This window comes from Physcomitrium patens, chromosome 21, assembly GCF_059467195.1.
Source record: "Physcomitrium patens ecotype Gransden chromosome 21, ASM5946719v1, whole genome shotgun sequence".
Classification (NCBI taxonomy): domain Eukaryota; kingdom Viridiplantae; phylum Streptophyta; class Bryopsida; order Funariales; family Funariaceae; genus Physcomitrium; species Physcomitrium patens.
This window is the reverse complement of record NC_143430.1, coordinates 7002220-7022380: the sequence shown is the minus strand read 5'-3', so window position 1 is coordinate 7022380 and position 20161 is coordinate 7002220. Positions and strand designations below refer to the sequence as shown.

Sequence of the window (20161 nt, the reverse complement as noted above, 5' to 3'; positions counted from 1 at the left end):
AGTTTCAACGATGGCTTGCAGGGATGCGTTTTTAAGAGGATCAATGAACTTGATGTAATTTCTGGTTTGATTCCAGAAGATCTGCACTGCATGTGGACAAGAGGAGTTAACTTGAACACACCAAAAAAGATCTATTTCTTCACCGTCACAGAAGCAGGAGTATGGATGTGGACCCAGCTATCGAGATTTAAACACGAGAGAAGAGCAAAAGGAATTCCAGATATGGGACTCTTTCATTGATGGTTAAGATATCTGCTTCAGTTCGAAGCCTTCCATTTTCCTAGAATTGCAACCTTCAATCACGAGAATGAGCACAACAATGACACTAAACTGATCGATGCAATGGGAGATGATCAAAGAAGGGCTTGAACTATACACCGATCTCCTTTCACATTAGCAGTTGGAATGTGAGTGGTAATAGTGGCTACAGTTGGCTATAATATCCCAAATGATGAGTGAAAATCACTCTAGCAGATACTTATCAACATGATCCCAATGGGTTGAGTACAGGATCTCAATGTGGCAAAACTTCACAATGAATGATCAGAGAATCTGAAAGAAGTCACCGCAGATTCTGATAGGCGGCTCAATTCATTGAGCCAGTAACAGTGACTCAATCCCTGAAGCTCACTGAAGCAGCAACGAGACATTTTGTAATCTTCTGTTTCTTGTATATGACGAGGAGGGAGCATTCACTAAAGCGATATAGTGAAAGAACCCTCCCTCAACTCATAGTTTCCATGTTAAATGGATATAGTTTGTTTGGTACCTGGGAAGCAGCATTAGAAAACGAAGTCCCCTACAAGAATTCCGCCAATAGCACCTCCTATCAATGCTAATGCAGTATTTCCATGACGATGTCGACTTGGCGTTTGATCCAACGAAAGACTGTAGGGCTGCGGAGTTCGTGCAGATTGTGAGGATTCTTCCTGACGACGAGGATATTCGAGTATTCTAGCAGCAGGTCGAGCAGGTACAGGGAAATCCAATCCACTTCTCGAGGAACGTGAATTCCCAGCATTTGAAAGACGTTGGTGCACTTCATATGGTGCAGATTGGAACTGAAAAGTGTTGTAGTAAGCCATGTCAGGTGGCAGTCCCACAGGGTACCCCATCACAGGTTCTGCGCTTCGAGTTGTCCCAACCGGAACCCTAGCTGCTTACGAGAGGCTAGATTAGTACTGCACTCCATGTTGCAGGTACAAATATGTACTTTAACAAGAAGAAGGCAACAAGATGGAAGGAAAGAATTCCAAGCCAATCGTCAATGTCGTCAAAACTTGGACTTATAATGAAGACTTACTTTACCTGTTCCTGCCAGGTTATACCCACAATCGAAGCCTGCGTGCTTCTGAGAAAGGCAATGGAGCTAACGACCAGCATGAAATGAACACAAAATGAAAGAAATGTTTCGAATATAAGCTTCAAAGAAAAAAGAGATGTCTGGACTAATTTGCGTAGGATTTTACTTCGAAGTAAACTCGCTCAATGCAAAATAAAGAGCACATTCTAAACTCTTCATGTAGTCAACGTGCTAGATGGGCCACTAAATTCAGAAATTTACATAAATTCAGACAATTCTACTACACATTCCTACTGGAATTCCATACAAAAAGATGCAGATGGATAGGTGGCAATTGACCTAGAATGCAATGGCTTTGTTGCAATCGTGGATGGCCGCTAAGAAAAAAGAGAAACAGTTAACAAGGTTACCTGTGAGGCTAATGGAGAGACCAATGCAGCCCTGCACGTGGCCTGAAGGAGTAGTCAGCTGCAATTTCACAGTATCATATTCCTGGGGATCGTCCTTCAGTGCTTTGATCCTTGCAATCTCCACCAAAGGGAGGTAAGTAGTTCCCAGCAGCTTACCGTGATTTCCTCTGCGATATTTTATCACCTAACACATCAGAAGATGCAAGCCAGTATCAGATAACGACCACTTCTTGTAATGCTCCGATACAATGGACTATTTCTGTTAAACAAATTATTTCGAACGTTCACAATAATATAAAAATAATAAAAAAAAAAACTAAAACAAGGCAAACTGGTGAGCACTGCAGCAACGCAGAATCAAGGTCATGCAGCAAAAACTGAGCATAACAATCTTCGCAACAAACCCGAGGGAACTATTTCTGGACCCTCATAAGATATGAGAAATATAAGAGAGCCTTGTTCCTCAATACTAACCTGAATGGTGATGGTAGAATGTGGGAATATTAGTACTCCCTCTCCCAAAAATCAGCTCGTCATTCCAATGAGGAGACCGGCCCCCCTTCTGATGCACCCGCGTTGCTTGCTTCATGGCGGGGTCAATCCACAGCAAACTGTATACACTCATCTTTGTAAACAACCCATCCCTCTTTAACGATTCCGCCGCCAGCACCTTGATGTGCACCTCCGTCATCGCCCTCGCCTTGAGCGCGCGCACACACACACACACGGAACTACTCCTAAAATCCTAATTATCACGTTTCAATAATTTCTTCTCGCACCCTCTACTCCACCAAAACACATCAAATCACGCTACGCCGATTGCATGATGCCGGACCTTTCCTCCCAAAAACCCACAAACCAGAATCCTCCCAAGGATCACTCACTACTCTGTCCTCGATGCCCAACCCAACAACTGCCCCGCACTGAGGTGGAACAAAGAAAAAACAAAAAAAGGCAAACACTCTTCATGCCCGATCGTAGTAACACTCGGAGAAAAACACGAAACAAGCAAAATTGACAAGACAAAATGGGCAGAAGACGAAGCCCTGCGCCGGCCTTTCTGACGAGCCTTCTCCCCCCCTAGGTGTGCAAGCTCTTTCAAGAGGTACCGACTTGCAGCATCCAACTATCGTTCGTTACTGCGGCATCGACCACTTTTCCGACTTTCCGTCGATCGTATCCGAGCCTATTTCTGGTCGTCGACTGTCATCAGATACCCATCATCAACACAAGTTGATACACTAGTGACTTACGAGGCGATGCGAAGATTCCATAGTAAATAAAATTGAAGCCCACAAACACACACGCTCACGAAATTTCACACTTGCAAATTTAGAAACGCCGTGATGAGATTACTGTGCGTCGCACAGCATCCGAACGCGCTCTGTAAATCGGTCCCCGCTACTTCGAATCGTAGCCTGGTTGCGTGATTGTGGCATCGTCGCGCCCATTAACTCCACCACGGGATCCGATTCCCACACAAATCGCAGTTCGCGGCGCCGTGTGTGTGTGTGAGATTGTGAGAGTGTGTGTGTGATGAGATTGCATTGGAATACGATTGTGCAGATCCACAATGCTCCCTTTCTGGCTCACAACTCCGTCATCTGTTGTATCCATTCATTCATTCATTCATGGGGTCAAGTCCACCACATACTTGTTTTTGTTGGATATTAATTGTTGATCAATGTGGTGTTTTGGTTTTGTGTGGTGTATTGACCCCTCTCGTTGTCTCTCTCGTTGTCTCTCTCCCTCTTTTTGATGACCACATTTTTGTTGATTTGTGCACTATGACATTCGTGCATACTCTTGGTGGTGATTCATTCCCATTGCATGATTCGGGTTTTTTTTCAAGTTTAGGTGTTTTCTTTTTAAAGAAAATATTGTGTGTGTATATATATATATATATATATATATATTGATTGATTGATTGATTGATTGATTGGGCATTCAAGACTATAGATGTTTATTATAAACTTGGACATTGAAGTTTTGTATTAGCTATTGATAAAACAAGCTACAGTGTTTTATTTAGAACTTAAAATTAAATTTTTGTTTTTTTTATGTGTTTGTTTTAAGAATAACCCTCAACATTCTAATTTGCATTGATGGTTGTTTGAACCAAAAAGACCAAATAAAATAAAATATGAATGTTTAAGTTAAGGTGTTCTTAATGTGACTTCAATTTTTGCTACTACCACTACAATTTATTCTAATTATTTTTTATTAAATGTAGATTAATTTTCTATAAAATTTGAATGTTTTAAAATCTATATTTATATATATATATATATATATATATATATATTTGAATTAAAAAATTAAAAAATACATATTGAATGGATAGAAAGTTGTGGTAGAGTAGCAAAAATCCTAGTAGCAACAAGAATATCCTTAAAAAAATTCTTGATTACAAATGTTTTCTTAATGCAAGAATCTAGCCACTTATGATTTAATTTTGTTTCTATTTTTAAAATATTTCATTTATTTGATGCATATAAATATATATATATATATATATATATATATATATACACATTAGTTTAAATTATAATAAATATGTATAAGTTTTTAATATTTTAGATTTTATGTTTAATTATAATAATGCTACAATATTATATTTATTTAAAAAATACTAAAAAAATTTGGTTGTAAATCCAAAATAAATAAAAAAAAATAAAAAATATTATAGAATGAGTTTTTGTGATGTAAAAAAAATATTAAAATTAAAAAATTGTATATAATTACACATTACATACAACAATATTTTTGTTGAATTTAACAAATAAAATGAGTACATGTAAGTAAATAAGAAACCAAGATATTTGATATCTTGTGTACAAGTTTTCTTATTACTTGCAAAAAAATGATGTAAAATCATATATTTTAAGATTTAAGATATTTCATATATTGTATCAAAATAATATATGACGCAATAAATTATTTTTATGATAAAAAAAGACTAATAAAAACAAAATAATTTAAAAAGTTATTTTCAGTATTATGTTATTTAAATTCATGTTATACTTTTGTATTTCTATTTATTAAAAAATACCACAAAAGACATTCTAAATGACAAATTGAATAAACCTTTAACTATGCAGCAATTTTTGTATCAATATAGATCACTGTGAACATGTATATAATATTTTTTATTCAAATTTCCTATTTATATTACATGTAAAGTTTTATAAAATACTAAAATTGATTATATTAATTTATACTACCCATATACTTATAGAATTGTAAATATGTATGTATGGATATATATATGTATATATATATATGAAATGTATACCTAAAATGGTAAAAATAGTCTAAGTATTTGGTATTTACTATAGAATTTTAATTTTTACTCAAATTTGTTTCATTTAAAATTAAAAAAGTCAATACATATATATAATTTGTACATTCAATTTGATTTCTAATGTACAAATAAAAAAGAGTTTCTTAGAATTAAATTATTTAAATATGATTTAATAATTTTAATTCTTTTTTGAAACCATAACAAAGTTGGACATCAGTGATATAATGTATTCAAATAAAATCCAATTGTGTAGATAAAAGCCAAGTAAATTAGATAATATATATTATTTTAGTTTTATTATTTTTAAAATAAATCTTTAAAGTATAGTTGAAATAGATAAAAATTGAACTATAAATTAGTTCTAAAATATAGATTATTGGATATAAGATATTTAACGATTTTAAATTAATAATATATATTCATTTTTTTAAAAAAAATCAACATAAAATTTATATTTTAATATCTTTTATCATGTCTTGACCCTCGTTATTAAGCTACAAAATTGATATTTAAAAGAGACAATAGAGATATGCAGAAAGATATATATATATATATATATATATATTAGTAAAGATGAATATTTTATTTATATTTAGAATGTAAAAATTTAATTTTTGAAGTTTATAATCTACAAATTTTTAAATATATTAGAAAAAAAATTAAACAATATAAAATAAATATTTTAAAAAATACCTTTTAAAATATTAGAACTTGAAAGGTATAACACTTATTTTAATCTATAAAAAATTTAAAAGATTTTGTTTATTTACTTATACTTTTATTTTTATTTTTTGAATGATATGTATAATTTAAATAAAAATTAAAGATAATAGTATAAAGTGAAAGTTGGACACTATATGAGACAAGATTAAGAGTGCAACAATAAATCTTAGAGAGATTTTTAAGCTACTTAATGTAAGAATTTGTCTTCGTTGTGAAAGTTTGTTACTAACATATATATTATTTAGATTTAAGAAATTAGATAGAAATAAACAGAAGTAAATAAATTTCACAATATCTTGTAGAGAAAGTCTTAGAAGCTTTATATATCCAAATTTGATTTTTTACGTATTTGTAGATGGTTGATGAGTTAAAAATCTGACCAAAAAATTGGCCCTATGTTACACATTTTAATGACTTGTGACACAAGTTGGCCATGATATACACATATAAGAAACTTGTTTTCTAAGTTAAACATGTATTGAAAATCATATAAAATGCCATCACATAGCTTTTAGTTAGATAGTATATATAGAGGCAAGGCTAAGGCCTTCTTCACTTCTATCAATTCTCTTTTAGTTTAGAAGTGAGTGGATTATTCTTCTTCTTTTATTATACTTAAAAGTTTATGAAATATATATTTATAAATTAATCTTTTTTTATTATCTAATGGAATAATGTAAAAATTTTAAGAATTTTAACAACTCAAGTTCTATCTAAGGTTATATCCTTTTCAATATTTTGACAGATTTATTTAAGTTGGATTCATAGGAAAATTCATATATAGAAGTATTTTTTCTTAGTTTGCATCTTTAATAGAAAAAGATTCAAAACTCATATATGACCTAAATTTATGCTTAGAATTATTTACTATTGCATTTAGAAAAAAATAATTAAAAAAATATGGTAGAAGCAAAATTTCTATTTTTATAATAAAAATCACAATTAGCTACTATATATGGTGCTAAATTCCAAAACCTTGCTTGTTATATAAATTGGAATGATAAGGCTTTTATCAATTAATTTTGATATATATTAAAAGATAGAAAAAATATTATATATATCTTTGAAATATATTAAAATATCAAAAATATTCCTATATTCTTGATAATAGCAAATATATCCCTTACTTTTGTGATAATTAAAAATCTACCATTGAGCTTGATAAGATATAATTTTATTTCTATTTTAAATGAATCTAAGATCTAAATTACATGCCACACAAATTTTAGTATGACATTTTGTTTGCAAGGCAATCAAGTCCTTTATGAATTAGATGTCAATGCAGCGAGGCACAATTGTACCTTCAAATAAGATTTGATTCTTGTAAAAGATAGACACATCTTTAAACTTTGAGGTTAGAATCAATTTTCAACCAAATTGTAAGTCTAAAGATTCTCAAACGAGGTTAGTAATAGAAAACATTGCAATTGTTGAATATTATAGTCTATGAATTAGTTACATTTTTCTCAAAAATAGTAATTACTATAAGAATAATCAAAGAATCTTCAAAACAACCAGACAAGATATTGAAGTGAAACTCCTTGTTGCCTAGAATATGTGGATGTAGAGCATCAATTAATTGCCACTTTGTTCCATTAAGTCAATTTATTCAAAGGCTCAATGTGAAGCTTTCCATATTATTCAGATTGATGTAGAAGAAAACTTCCTCATGTTTATAATAATAAGTGTAGAGGATTTTTCCATAAAATGAGTTCATTTATATAATAAATCTCAAAATATAAAAACTATCTTAAGTAAAGAAACGTCTAAATTTTTTGTTGACAATATTTATTGCTACCAAAAATTGCTAAAAAATATTATAATGGATAAAAAAAAACTTGGTATGTATTAAGATTTTAAAAATTCTTTTCAAGATATTGAAGGTAGATATAAAATTATCTTTGGCTTTCAATCCTTAAATTAATAGAGAAATAAAATAAATAAATTAAGTTTTAAAAAGTATTTGAGATGTACCATCATTTATTATTGTGAATCATTGAATTGACTCACTTAGATATTTAGTATAAAAAATGCACTTATAATGCTTAGAATCACTATTTTAGTGAGTTAGTGTAGGAATTTTGAGATAAATAGCAAAAATTAGGATTTCAATACAAGACTAGGTCTCTTGTGGAATTTCTTTGAAAAGAAATTTTAAAATAAGTATTTTTTCTTTAAATTAGCTACTATAAATTTGAGTTTTTTATATACATTGTTATTAAAATTTTAATAGGGTAAGAGCTAAAATAGAATTTTTAATCCAAAAAAAAACAAAACAAAACAAAACAAAAGAAGTAGAAAGAAGAATAGAGAAAAAGAAAAAATAAAATAAATATAGAAGGGTGATCAAGAAGGCGAGAGGCTGCCTTTGAATGGCGGAAGCCTGCTCGTCGATAGGGGTCCAGCAGCCGAGTCCTCTCTCTCTCTCTCACTCTTGATTTTTTTATTTTTTTTTATTTTTTTCTTCTTCTTCTTCTGTGCGGTGGCCGAGCTCCTATTATTCCAAAGTTCTTCTCCATCACTCCTTCTATGTGTGTGCGTGTGGCTACGGTGAGGGCTGCGATGCTAGGTTGCATCCTTTGTTTTTTTGGACATGGACATGGGACTTCACATTCGGTGGTGGAATTTGTTGCTGTGCGATGGTGTCTCCTGCGCCATGGACTGCTATTGGTTATCGAATTAGTGGCGCTTCTTGTTTTATTCAACCTATGCGATGGTAGCAATCGTGTCAGAGGCACCCAATTGTGGTCATCGGAGGCGTGGATGCCAGTGGTGTCCATGGGGTGCAGTTCTTGTTTTTTCCTTATTGCAATACTAGTGGTACTGACGACCAAGAGCTGGGTTGTGTAGCTTGTGGTTTCGATTGGCAAGGTGCCGCAAGCTGACGTTTTATTCTTCTACAAGGACTTCCATTTTAGTTGTAGTGGGCAGGTCCAGATTAGTTGCTGATCCACCTTCTTCAAAGCAAAATCTGAATTGCTGCCCACGAGAAGCTTGTTACATCCTTACCAGCGTCAAAGATTGGATTGCAGCAATCCAGATTGGCCATAGGCCTTAGAAAATTTCTAAAGCAATAGCTTTGCGTTTTTCTAAGTGCTTTAACATTCTGCTACGTCTTCCTCTTTTGTTCTGATTTTTTGTCGTAGTTCACCCGGGTTCCGATTGTTACGGGCTCACAGTGGGTTTTCCTGCGGGTGTGGCTACATTGCTATCGCTCCGTAGAAGCGTTGCTGTTTTTTCTTCCATTTTATACTTAAACTTGGGTATTAAATTGTCAAAGGTGGTGCCTTTGTTCCGAAGCCGTGGTAGTGCGGACCGGGAGTTGAGCTGTTTTCTGAATGTGGTGTGATAGTGCAGGCATTCTTGTTTTTTTGTACTCTCCTTCAGTGTTTTTGTTCCCTTCCACTGATATCAATTATGGTCTTCTAGTCGCTACCATCAAAGGGTGAGCAGTAGTGGTTGTCTGTAACAATCTTGAGTCTTGGTCAAGGCTCTCTTGGTTTTTTTGTCATTTATTGCTACATTCAAAAAGTGGAGCATTATTTTTTTCCTCTTTTTGCGGAATACAATACAAATTGCGGGTTTGCGATTTCGACGATGTCTTAGCGTGCAACTAGACTGGGCTCCGACGAGGGCAAGAAGAAGGAGCTGTAAGATAGCGGAAGGTGGTCGACAAATTTCAACGTGGTCATTTGAGTATACGATCATCCGGTCGATGCTTTTGTGGGGTATCGCCTATAGTGATGATGGTGATGACAAGATCGTGGGCGACAAGACTTGATGCTGATTGGGTTGGAAGGAGCTTACGATACAGAAGTGTGTCAACTCTACAATTACAACTTCAGCAATTTAATGCTACTATCGCTTACGTCGGTCTGAAGTGGCATCAAATTCTTCACCAACAACACTTCAAAATCGGTCGGTAAAGGCAGCATACAAAGAAAACGGAGGTTCCTTCCAAGTCCTCCATCTAGGTCTACTTATTCAATAGGCAAAACCTCAAGGCCAAGCTCAGCATCAGGAAGAATTAAACAAGAACATCAAGATTTTTTTGTTTTTTGTTTTGAGATTTAGCTTTATTAAAAATAAATAAATAATTATTGAATGATTTAAATCATTTGGATTGAATTAGGTTTAAATGGGATGAATTAGGGTTTGATGGAATGAAAAATCATTAATGAATGAAATTTTATTCATGGATGATAAATTATAGTTAATTAATTTTTAATTAATAGATAAAAATTAATAAATAATAACTAATAATAACAAAAATGAAAGATGAAAAGAAAATTAAATAATTAAATAAATAGAATTAAGAATTTAAAGAAGGAATTTCTTGGATATGCATGTTGTGAGTAGATTACTATTATAAGTGTAGATTAATTGTAGAGGTTTTTGCTTAATAATTTGGGTATTTAAAATGATTGAAGAGTTAATTGATTAAGGTTTAATTAATAATTGTAACTTCTAAAATTCCACATAATCAATTTATTTGTTGTAAATTAGAATAAACTTCTAATTAATAGAGGTTTATTTTAGTTCATAATTATCAAGATTATTGGATAATTCTTTTGCTATTGGCAAGGTTTTCTTATAATAATACAATATATTTATCTATTCAATAAATACACTTTTTTATTAATTATGATTATCATCTACAACTTGATGCTTTTGACTTTGCAAAAGTTGATAATCCTATCACAAAAGATTTGACAAATCATTTATCTGAGCTATATATAACAATGAAGGTGCAATTAAAAGAAGCTTAAGAATTTTCAAAAAATTAACATAAATGTTTATTGTAAGCAACAACATCAATTCTACTTTAGCAATAAAACATGATTACTTTGTTGTAATATCAAAACTACTTGCCATTGTAATAAATTAGATCACTATAAAATTAAAAAAAAATTAATTTGTAAACAAATTAATCTAATTGCTTATTAATTATATCTAGTAGAATCTATAAAGATCCATCTCATTGTATGTATATATATTTTTTGAACAATGCAAAACAATTCATATATTTAGAAGAAGATAAATACTATGTTTTTTTTTTTTTGTAGAATTAGATATTAAGTAAGAATTATAAATTGAAGAAATCTTAGACTCAAGGCTATATCAAAATATATAAGAATAACTTGTACATTAGTGCAGATATGATATTAGTAAATACATATAAAAATTAGCTACGAATTTTACAAATACAAAATAGAAGGTTGATGCATTTAATTATTGACATCTATCATAAACAAGATAAAGAATTAAATAATTCATTATATTATATAAAGGACATAAATGTCAAAGAACTAAAAGATTAATAAATTCTTATGTCAATCAAAAAGATTAGATAATCAGTCAAAGGTAGTATAATATTAAATTAGAATGGCTATTGCCAAAGATAAAAAGACTAAAAAGTCTTGAAATAAGATTAAAGATTAGAAATTTGTTAACAAGAGTGAAGAAGGCTTCATCTTTACATACATATATACTATCTAACTAAGAGCTATGTGGTGACATTCTATAAGACCTCCAATACTTGTCTAATTTGCAAGACATGTGTTTTAACTTATAAGACAAGTTTCCTATATGTGTGCCACATTTTTAGCTTAAACCTCAAACTACCTACACATGCAATATATGGCTAATTTGTTGGCCAAGTTTCTAATCTACCAATTAACTATAAACATGTATAAAATCAAATACTTGTCTATGAACTTTGCTACAAGATAATATCAAATCTACATATATTTACTTTCTATTTAATACTTCTTATTTAGATAAATATGTATGTCCATGACACTATGAATGAAATAAAATTTAGTAAAGTTAGCATTCTATCTTCTATTTTTATTTGTGATTTCTTTGTATTTGTAGTACTAAATAGATGAAGAATCAATAACCAATGGATTTAATTCAAGGACTATTATTTGTTGAGTTATCACATGAGACATTAAGATTTTTACAACTTTTAAGATGACATCTTAGAAATGAAGTTCTTTAAAAAAAAACATATTTTTTCTTGAATTTATGGTGAGATATAATGTACTTGATATCACAACTTTAGAAGAAACTTCTAATATTTGGTTATATTATTGAAAGTAAAAATTACCTTTGATGGTGTTTCAAATGTTTTATTTTAAAAAAGTTATGAAGGCCTCAACAATGATTAAATATTAAGGTGGCCTTTATGCCTTGATTTGAGCTAGAAGGATCTATCAACTACCTTCAAAGGAAACAAAGATTAAAATATGTAATAATTATAATTTGTCGCATCTTTGACTTTTTTAATATGTGATCATTGCTCTTTGTGGAACTTATTCCTAGAATAGGAGGTAATGTCATGGACATACATATTTACTTAGTTTTAAAGAAACAAATAGAAATAAATATAAGTAAGTAAATTTTATAATATCTTGTGAAAAAACTTCTTAGAAGCTTTATAGATTCAAATTTTATTTTTTATGTATTAATAGATAATTAATATATTAAAAATTTAATCAATAAGTTGGCCATGTTTCTCAAATATTAGTAACTTGTGGTACAAATTGGCTATATGGCACACATACAAGAAACTTATTTTATAAGTTAGACACATGTCTTGCAAGTTGGACATGTGTCAAAGATCCTATAGAATGTTGCCACATAGCTCCTACTTAGATAATATATATAAAGGCAAGAGTGAGGCCTTCTTCATTCTTATCAACATTTTTTTTTTTTTTTTTTTTTTTTTTTTTTTTTTTGTTTTTACTCTTATTTCAAGAATATTTAATCATCTTGTCTTTAGAAATAATCATTTTAGTCTTAATATTATACCATCTTTGAGTAAATATCTATTCTTTTAGAATGTATTTATGATTTGATTGTTTGTGATTTATATCATTGATAAAGTTTGTATATTTATTATTGTGTGTTTGCATAAAAGTAAAATTTTAATATAGATTTTATATTTATTTTTCAAAAATATGTATAAATAATTTTTTATTTTTATTATTTAAAATCAAGGCTTTTATATTTTTATTATATAAATTTATTTTCTGGCCAAACAAGATCTTATTATTTATTTATTTATTTATTTATTTTTTTTTTACAATAGAATATAATATGAGTCACATTTGAACTTTGAAGAAGTAAAATATTACATATAATATAGTAATTTTAATGGTATCTTTAAATATAAATAATAATGGTTAAAGTGTTTTGTAAATAATTTAAAAAATACTAATTATTAAATATTTTAGTTGGTGTGTAATGGCTCAAAAAATAAAAATAGGTCAAATTTATGTCATTATTGTAAATTATACATATTATAATTTGAATAGATATGAGAAAATATAGATATTAGATATAAGTATAAATACTATATTATTGTATTAAAAAATAAAATCAATTTTAACAATACATATTATACTTATATTAATTTAAAAATAATTCAAAATTTTTTAATTGATAAAATTAATATAAAATATAAAATAATTTATTTTTGGAAAATAATAAAAGTTATACAAAAGTTTTAAGTTGAAAAATATAAAATTGTTTAGCAACAAATAAAGTAAGATGGTATACTTTGGTTAATAGAATCCTATAACAAACATGTATCTTGATATTAAAAATTCTCAATTTTGTTGAAACTAAACTTATTTATGCCATATACGATTTGGAGCACAAATTGCATAACATTTAATAAATAAATCTTTAGTGTTATGTACAAATTCTTAAACTATCTTAAAATTAAGAAGTTGTAATAGTTGATATAGTGTAGAAAATTTTTAAATATGAAAATTTGTACATTGGTTTTTAATATTACATAATAACTATGATAAATTTTTGGTAATAAAAACTATGTGTGCTATTCTACAAACATAATATTTTAAAAATAATAAAAAAATATAACAGACATGTTTTATGCTTTAACAAGTAAAAATATTAAAAGAATCTCTTGTAAGCATGTTATTTTGGTGCTTGGTAATGACCAAGTTTTACAAATTAATATAGAATTATTGTAGTCAATGCTAGAAGAGTTGTATTATTATTTAAGTTCATAGGTTTTAGCAAATTAGATGAGAAGACATGTAATTGCAATGACATACATATATTTTTCTTAAAATGAGTTGATTGATATTTTGTAAGATGTTATCAAAAGTTGGTATATATATATATTTTGTGTAATTTTTATCTTATAAATGATTTTTGTGATGCGACTAAGTTAATTCTTAAATAATTTATTTTATATAATATTAAAGAAAAAATATTGATTATAAAGCAAATTAATATCTTGTATTTTATATTCCAAATTACCTTTATTTTAAATAAATGTGATATATCTTTTGCATTGAGATATAAATAAATTTTATTATATGCCATACAAGTAAAAATAATCAATTTAATATTCAAAAAAATATTAAAATATTTTAGTTGAAATTTAATATAATTTATCTTTTTTTATAAAAAATTATATATTATATTACTGCATAAAATATATATTTAAAATTTTAAAATTTAAGATGCTCAAAGAAAGATGCACAGTATAAGTTATTAAAATTGATGAAAAATGTTGTATATAAAAGATTCTAAAAGTAAGTATACCTATTATTGTTGTTACAAGATGATTAAAAGTCCAAGTCTTTGTTTTAAAGTGGATGTTGGGATATTGATTTCAATTTTTTTTAATTATTTGACTATATATATATATCTATATATATATATATTATAATTAATAACACATTATATTTTTATAATTAAACCTAAGATTTGAATTCTTTTATTACTTTTTGAATTAAATTAATTAAGTATAAGAATTATTTACTTTAAAATAATATTTTTGATAATATTAAAGATCAAAATATTCTAAAAGTTATAATAGATCATAATCCACATGAAAATTTTGTGCACACCAAATAATATTAATGACCCCTAAACCATCTTCTTAGTTTGCATGGGCTATAAAAATAAATCTCTACAAGCATTCAAATAAATTGTAATGAAATCGAAACATGGAACATTTAGATTATTCATTAAATTAAGCTTTCTATCTAGTTCAAAATTGTTAAAGCTCATAGTATACGCAAAAGCAAACACATTCCCCCCCCCATTTCTCCTCAATGGAGTGGATGAAAGGGTAAGTGGACAGAGCCACGAAAACGACAACACATATTTTGGATGAATGTGCAAGTTCGTCGGACAATTCCAAATGGAATTGTCGCCGCTAGAAGCTAGAATCCAGAATTGGGAGAAGTGCGCCAACGACTACGACTAAGACGACGGGGAGACAAGGCGAGGAGGAGCGCCGTGTGCTGTGAAGGAAGGAAGGAAGGAAGGAAGGAAGGAAGGAAGAGGAGGGAAATCGAAGAAGGGGGATGATGAGATTGCAGGGGGATGAAGAAGACAAGGCAGGCTCCAGATTGAATTGAAGGCGCCATATGGGTTCCGTTGCGTACTCTCATCAAGCCCTCGCCATCGCCAATCTGACCATGGCCGACTCGCTAACTGCCTCGCGCTGGGCTGACCTCGATCGCCTCCTGCTTCGTCCTGGCAACCTCGTCGGCCCTGGCTTTGAGCCTGGCCCTGAGGTAAACCCCATTCCCTCCCTCCCTCACTTGCCTGTCACATTTCAGCTCGCGGTGCCCCTACCTGTGCCGCAATTGCGCACTTGTTTATTTGAGCGAAGCTGAAGTGATTAGGTCGTTTGAATTGCGTCTTTTCCCTCCTTGCTTGGTTTTGATTCAATTTCAGTCGATCGTTGCCGGGTTGGTCTTGATTTCTAACTTTTGGATGTGGAGGTGCAGTGATTGTTTTGTGTTTTGTGATTTGAGCTTTGTTTTTTTTTTTTTGTTTTTTGTTTTTTGTTTTTACATTCATAATACCAGTGCTGTTGTTTCACAAATCCTTTAAATTAGGTTTTAGATATTGGTGGCCTTTTCTCCAGTTACTGTAATTTAGGGTTGAGTGTTTGTTTCTGGACGTTCGGTGCACTCTCTATGCAGCGATTTGTATTTTTTTCATTGTAGTGTTTTATCAGGAGCATGAGAGTAAGGTGTAGTTTCAACTACAGCCTCCGCTAGGTGGTAATTGTTGTTTAAACCCTTGGTTTACTATTTACTCTCAGTTTTTATCGAACGCCCTTCAGAATATTGTGCAAACCAGTAGAGTACTATTGCATTGATGACTAACCGCTGGAAGTAGCTGACCTTGAGTAAGGCATACCATTCTTTGGTTTCTGGTTTTTAAAGGCATATATACTTTTCGTGAGCTGAAAACGTTAATTGTTAACAAAAATGTACCAATATTAACTAAGTAATTAATCTGTCTGGATGATGATGTGTACTTGTTTGTTGTCGGGCTGGTGATGATTTGGAGACATTACTTAGTTGGAAGTGGGTTTGATGGGTTGCAGCTGCTTGATTCGTTGCAAAATGATTTGCGAGTGCTGGTGATTGGAGCAGGAGGACTCGGATGTGAGCTTCTTAAAGATCTGGCTCTGTCAGGGTTTGGCCATATCGATGTCATTGATATGGACACCATTGACGTGTCCAACCTCAATCGACAATTCCTTTTCAGGTTTGTACCCTCATCATGTGGACTGAAAATTCTAGGTGTTGACTTGAGCATTTTAGGATCAGTTGCAACTTCAATTTGAAAGCGTATTTGGTTGTGTAATTATTTATGTTGTTTATCTGATGATTTCACTATTTCCCTTCAAAAGGGTTTAGAGTTTGAGTGTTATTGGCGACGCACTCCACAGTTAGCTTCTGTTGGTGTCATCACCATTTTAACTATGGACGCTTGCATCAACTTAAACTCTATTATTTCTTATGCAGAATGCAAGATGTTGGGAAGCCCAAGGCTGAGGTGGCTGCACAAAGAGTGATGCAAAGAGTGAAGGGTGTCACAGTTGTCCCTCACTTTTGCAGAATAGAGGAAAAAGATGTCTCATTCTATCAAGACTTTCAAATCATTGTCTTGGGCTTAGATTCCCTGGAAGCACGCAGCTACATCAACTCTGTAGTCTGTGGATTCTTAGGTCAGGCTTTCTTCCTTAACATCCTGTTTATGCATTGTTATTTTCCTCAATAGTTTTGCGTTTCACCAAGTTCTGTCGCTGTATATCTGCTTAGTGTTGCTGCTTATGTCATTAGCTCTTTTCGGGTTGGCTGTCTCGCTTTGTTTAATCCCCAATCCCAACCCCCAGTTGTTTGTTTCGAAGAACATTTCTACGGAGTTCTTACAACTTCCTGCTTTTTCACATTTGATGTAGAAACTTGATCCAAAAACTACGATTATGTATCTATGTTGTTTCTTGTAATACTGATCCATTTATTTGTGTTATTTTGCCTCTGGGAATGTGTAGAGTATGAAGAAGATGGCTCACCAAACCTGGCCACACTTAAGCCTCTGGTGGATGGTGGTACAGAAGGGTTCAAAGGCCATGCTCGAGTTATTTTCCCAGGAATCACACCTTGTTTTCACTGTTCACTTTGGCTGTTTCCCCCTCAAGTCACGTTTCCATTGTGCACTCTAGCTGAGACTCCTCGGTCACCAGCTCATTGCATTGAGTATGCTCACCTTATTCAATGGGGTCAGGTGGGTTAGTTGAGAGCAGAGTGTACTGTCATGGTTTTTTAGTATTCATTTGTTCCTTTGGAAATGAATATTTTAGTGCGATCATAGATAGAACACGGATTTTTTTCTTGCACCGAAGAAAATGTCAATATACACGATCTGCATACCGCACTTCGAGATTTTCGAGGTGACTCTTCTGGTATTTGCAGGAACGCCAAGGAGAATCTTTTGATGCAGATAATCCTGAGCATATGAAGTGGATATATGATCAGGTAAAATCTCCTTATTTTTGATACATCTATTTATGCTCGTTTGATGGAGGCTATCGTTGGTTCATAATTCACTGTGTAGATGTTGCAGAAATTTGTCAATAGTGCAGAATCTTTACATCATGTTATTTTTGTATTGAGCCGTGTAATTCTAAATTAAAATCAAGTACCTTAACTAATCAGTATTTTTAACGCTTTATACCTTGTTTTTATTTGCTCAAAGGCTACATTTGGCTGTTCACTATTGACACTCGGAGGGATCGGGTGTGTGGCTGCAGGCTGTGAAACGGGGTGAGCAATACAATATCTCTGGAATCACTTACTCCTTAACTCAGGTATGCAGTGTACCGTCTCATGAGATATATTTCCATTATCTGCCTAGTTTGAATTAGTATATTATCTTGGTGTTAGCATGCTTATTACTTGTGAATGGCTTTTATCAGGGTGTTGTCAAGAATATTGTACCAGCGATTGCTTCAACAAACGCCATTGTAGCGGCCACTTGTGCTTTGGAAACCCTAAAGATAGCTACCATGTGCAGCACAGGCATGGACGTGTACATGCAGTAAGTGTTTACTTCCGATGTATTGGTTTCATCATTTTAATAATTTTCCCCACGCTTATGTCTTGCTGAGCAAGTTTTGCTGATGTCGGACATATTTGCTTCTCTTATTGATACCGTGAATATGTACTTTTGTTTTTTAGAAGGGCTTTTTCATGCAATCATTTCGCAGTTTGCCCTGGCATTTGAATTAGAATAAGTTTCCAGAACGTTTCTGGAATTCCTTCAGCAACAGAGGGCTCATAGGTGCTCATTTAATTGCTTTAATCGCTGCAGATACACAGGTACAGAAGGAATTTACATGCGTACTGTGCCTCACGACAAAGATCCTAACTGCATTATGTGTAGCCCAGGAGTCCCTGTGGAGGTTGACAATACTATCACACTGCAAAAGGTATCGTGGTTTTTTTCCGAAATTTATACTTATTCATGCTTGTTGGTGCTCTTGCATCATCTTGGTCCCGTTTCGTTCTGAACGCCCCTCTCAACTCTGTCTTTTCTTTTCTTGCAGTTCTTAGATCAACTATTGAAGGATTCTAGATTCAAACTGAAGTTGTCGAAACCAAGCGTGTCGTATCATGACCATAACCTCTACATGCAAGCGCCTCCTGTTTTGGAGGAAATGACTCGACCAAACTTGCAGCAGTCTCTTCTTGATCTTATGGACGGCAACACAGTAGGGGTGCTAAATATAAATGATCGAAGATTGACTGGAGTTTTGCGAGTGCGCGTCACATTTAAGGAGGGTCTTGATTCCATAGACATGGACACAGTTGGAGGAGGCTGATGCACCCTCAAGTAACGTGGGATTCATTAGTGAAATCTTCTGCTCTCATATGGCTTTTTTGTATAGTAGCATGGACTATTGCATCTGAAAGAGCATTTTTGTTAGACAGACTGTTGAGCAGAAGCAAGATGTCTCTTATCATTACCCAATACGAATCACATATATTGATGAAAAGAACCACGAATCTCCAGGAAAATTTCTTTAAGGCCAGATGTGTCCCACCCAGACCAGTATGCATCAGGGGTTGTAGATTATCTGCTAGGGTGTTAGTAAGGCGGACACGTTGATCGTCTGGTGCTGAAGTATTAGCTGGGTTTTCTGCAGGGAATTGGAATCGACTGTCCGGTGATGCTTCTGATAGATTATGCATGGGTTCTTGATATTTTCATTTCTTCACATGAAGTTCCAGAAATTGTTCAGTTTCTCTGGCCTTGATGATGCACTCGGTTCGAAGTTTTTCCTCCTAAATTCTTGATCTAGACAGCTGATATTTAGAGTTAATCCAAGCAGAACCCAGGAGTGGATCATCTTTTCAACATCTCATTTAAGGATTAGTCACGTAGAGGTCAGGTGGCTTGCTTTTTAAGTCGAGAGTGCATTGGAAGCCCCACAATTTGTATTTGTTCATGACTATTAAACCTCTCTTTTACGGAACATATTACTGTATGTTCTTATAATCCTTAATAAGAATGCCTGAATTTCTACTTTGATTGGTACATTTTGCTTTGGTTCTGTAACCTGAATGATTTGGTTATCATTATTGTTCTTGTGACGATTCTCTGAGCTGCCTCATCACTGGCGACAAATTCACTGGTTCTGTATCATGTGACTGAAGACTCGCAGGTCTCGCTACTCATGAGACATATAAGGTAAAGATATCCAAAACTTGGCTGCGCAGTATTAGATATTAGGTTTAGAAGTTCTGCTATGGTGGAGTCGAGAGGATCCATAATCTAATTCATACTTCAGTCCAAGTAAGATTATTTGACTATTTTGGCATAACACTCGCATCATGTTCTTAGGAAGCCATATCGGTCTCTGTTCACCAAATAAGTCGGCATGTCTCCAGCATGTCAATTCAAAGAACGGTTGTTAGTCTGTATCTGAATACATCTCAAAATTACACGTAATTGCGAATTATCAGTTAAGGCAACTTGCTTGCCTGATTTTAAATCATAAAAGGTGGCATTATGAAATAAATCTTTTACTGGTATTGATGATGTGGGGATCCGTGGTGGAATCTG

The 20161-nt window shown here is 32.3% G+C and overlaps 2 protein-coding genes and 1 long non-coding RNA gene across 6 annotated transcripts; 1 reads left to right on the top strand and 2 right to left on the bottom strand.

The window, feature by feature from the left end:
• Window positions 1–350: 350 nt before the first annotated feature.
• Window positions 351–1891, bottom strand: LOC149986739 (uncharacterized). Its single transcript, XM_090245813.1, has 2 exons — window positions 1714–1891; window positions 351–1156 (listed from the first exon to the last, which is right to left on the bottom strand). Exon 2 carries the CDS (start codon window positions 1113–1115, stop codon window positions 783–785), a length of 333 nt encoding a protein of 110 aa, XP_090101939.1. The 5' UTR covers window positions 1116–1156; window positions 1714–1891; the 3' UTR covers window positions 351–782.
• LOC141044651 (uncharacterized) lies at window positions 351–2813 on the bottom strand. 2 transcript variants are annotated; one of them, XR_016499784.1, is made up of 2 exons: window positions 2188–2813; window positions 351–1897 (listed from the first exon to the last, which is right to left on the bottom strand). It is a non-coding gene; the product is annotated as an uncharacterized LOC141044651 (long non-coding RNA). The 2 variants fall into 2 exon arrangements; XR_016499783.1 differs by having other exon boundaries at window positions 351–1880; window positions 2188–2555.
• A 12180-nt stretch (window positions 2814–14993) lies between these two features.
• LOC112274550 (NEDD8-activating enzyme E1 catalytic subunit) lies at window positions 14994–19621 on the top strand. 3 transcript variants are annotated; one of them, XM_024504206.3, is made up of 10 exons: window positions 14998–15309; window positions 16134–16297; window positions 16558–16760; window positions 17088–17320; window positions 17509–17571; window positions 17847–17903; window positions 18012–18133; window positions 18407–18524; window positions 18642–18928; window positions 19242–19621. In XM_024504206.3, the coding sequence occupies exons 1-9, from the start codon at window positions 15160–15162 to the stop codon at window positions 18915–18917; spliced, it is 1386 nt and encodes a 461-aa protein (XP_024359974.1). In that variant the 5' UTR covers window positions 14998–15159; the 3' UTR covers window positions 18918–18928; window positions 19242–19621. The 3 variants fall into 3 exon arrangements, with proteins under 3 accessions (XP_073385927.1, XP_024359974.1, XP_024359975.1); XM_024504207.3 differs by having other exon boundaries at window positions 18642–18933; XM_073529826.2 differs by having other exon boundaries at window positions 14994–15309; window positions 18642–19621.
• The last annotated feature ends 540 nt before the right edge of the window (window positions 19622–20161 follow it).

Excerpts from the sequence above, each read along its gene's own strand:
- LOC149986739 (XM_090245813.1), bottom strand. The coding sequence starts at position 1,115 with ATGGGGTACCCTGTGGGACTGCCACCTGACATGGCTTACTACAACACT.
- LOC112274550 (XM_073529826.2), top strand. The coding sequence starts at position 15,160 with ATGGGTTCCGTTGCGTACTCTCATCAAGCCCTCGCCATCGCCAATCTG. Across the intron at positions 16,298-16,557 it reads AATCGACAATTCCTTTTCAG|AATGCAAGATGTTGGGAAGC; the intron begins GTTTGTACCCTC and ends TTTCTTATGCAG. Across the intron at positions 17,572-17,846 it reads TGAAGTGGATATATGATCAG|GCTGTGAAACGGGGTGAGCA; the intron begins GTAAAATCTCCT and ends GTGTGGCTGCAG.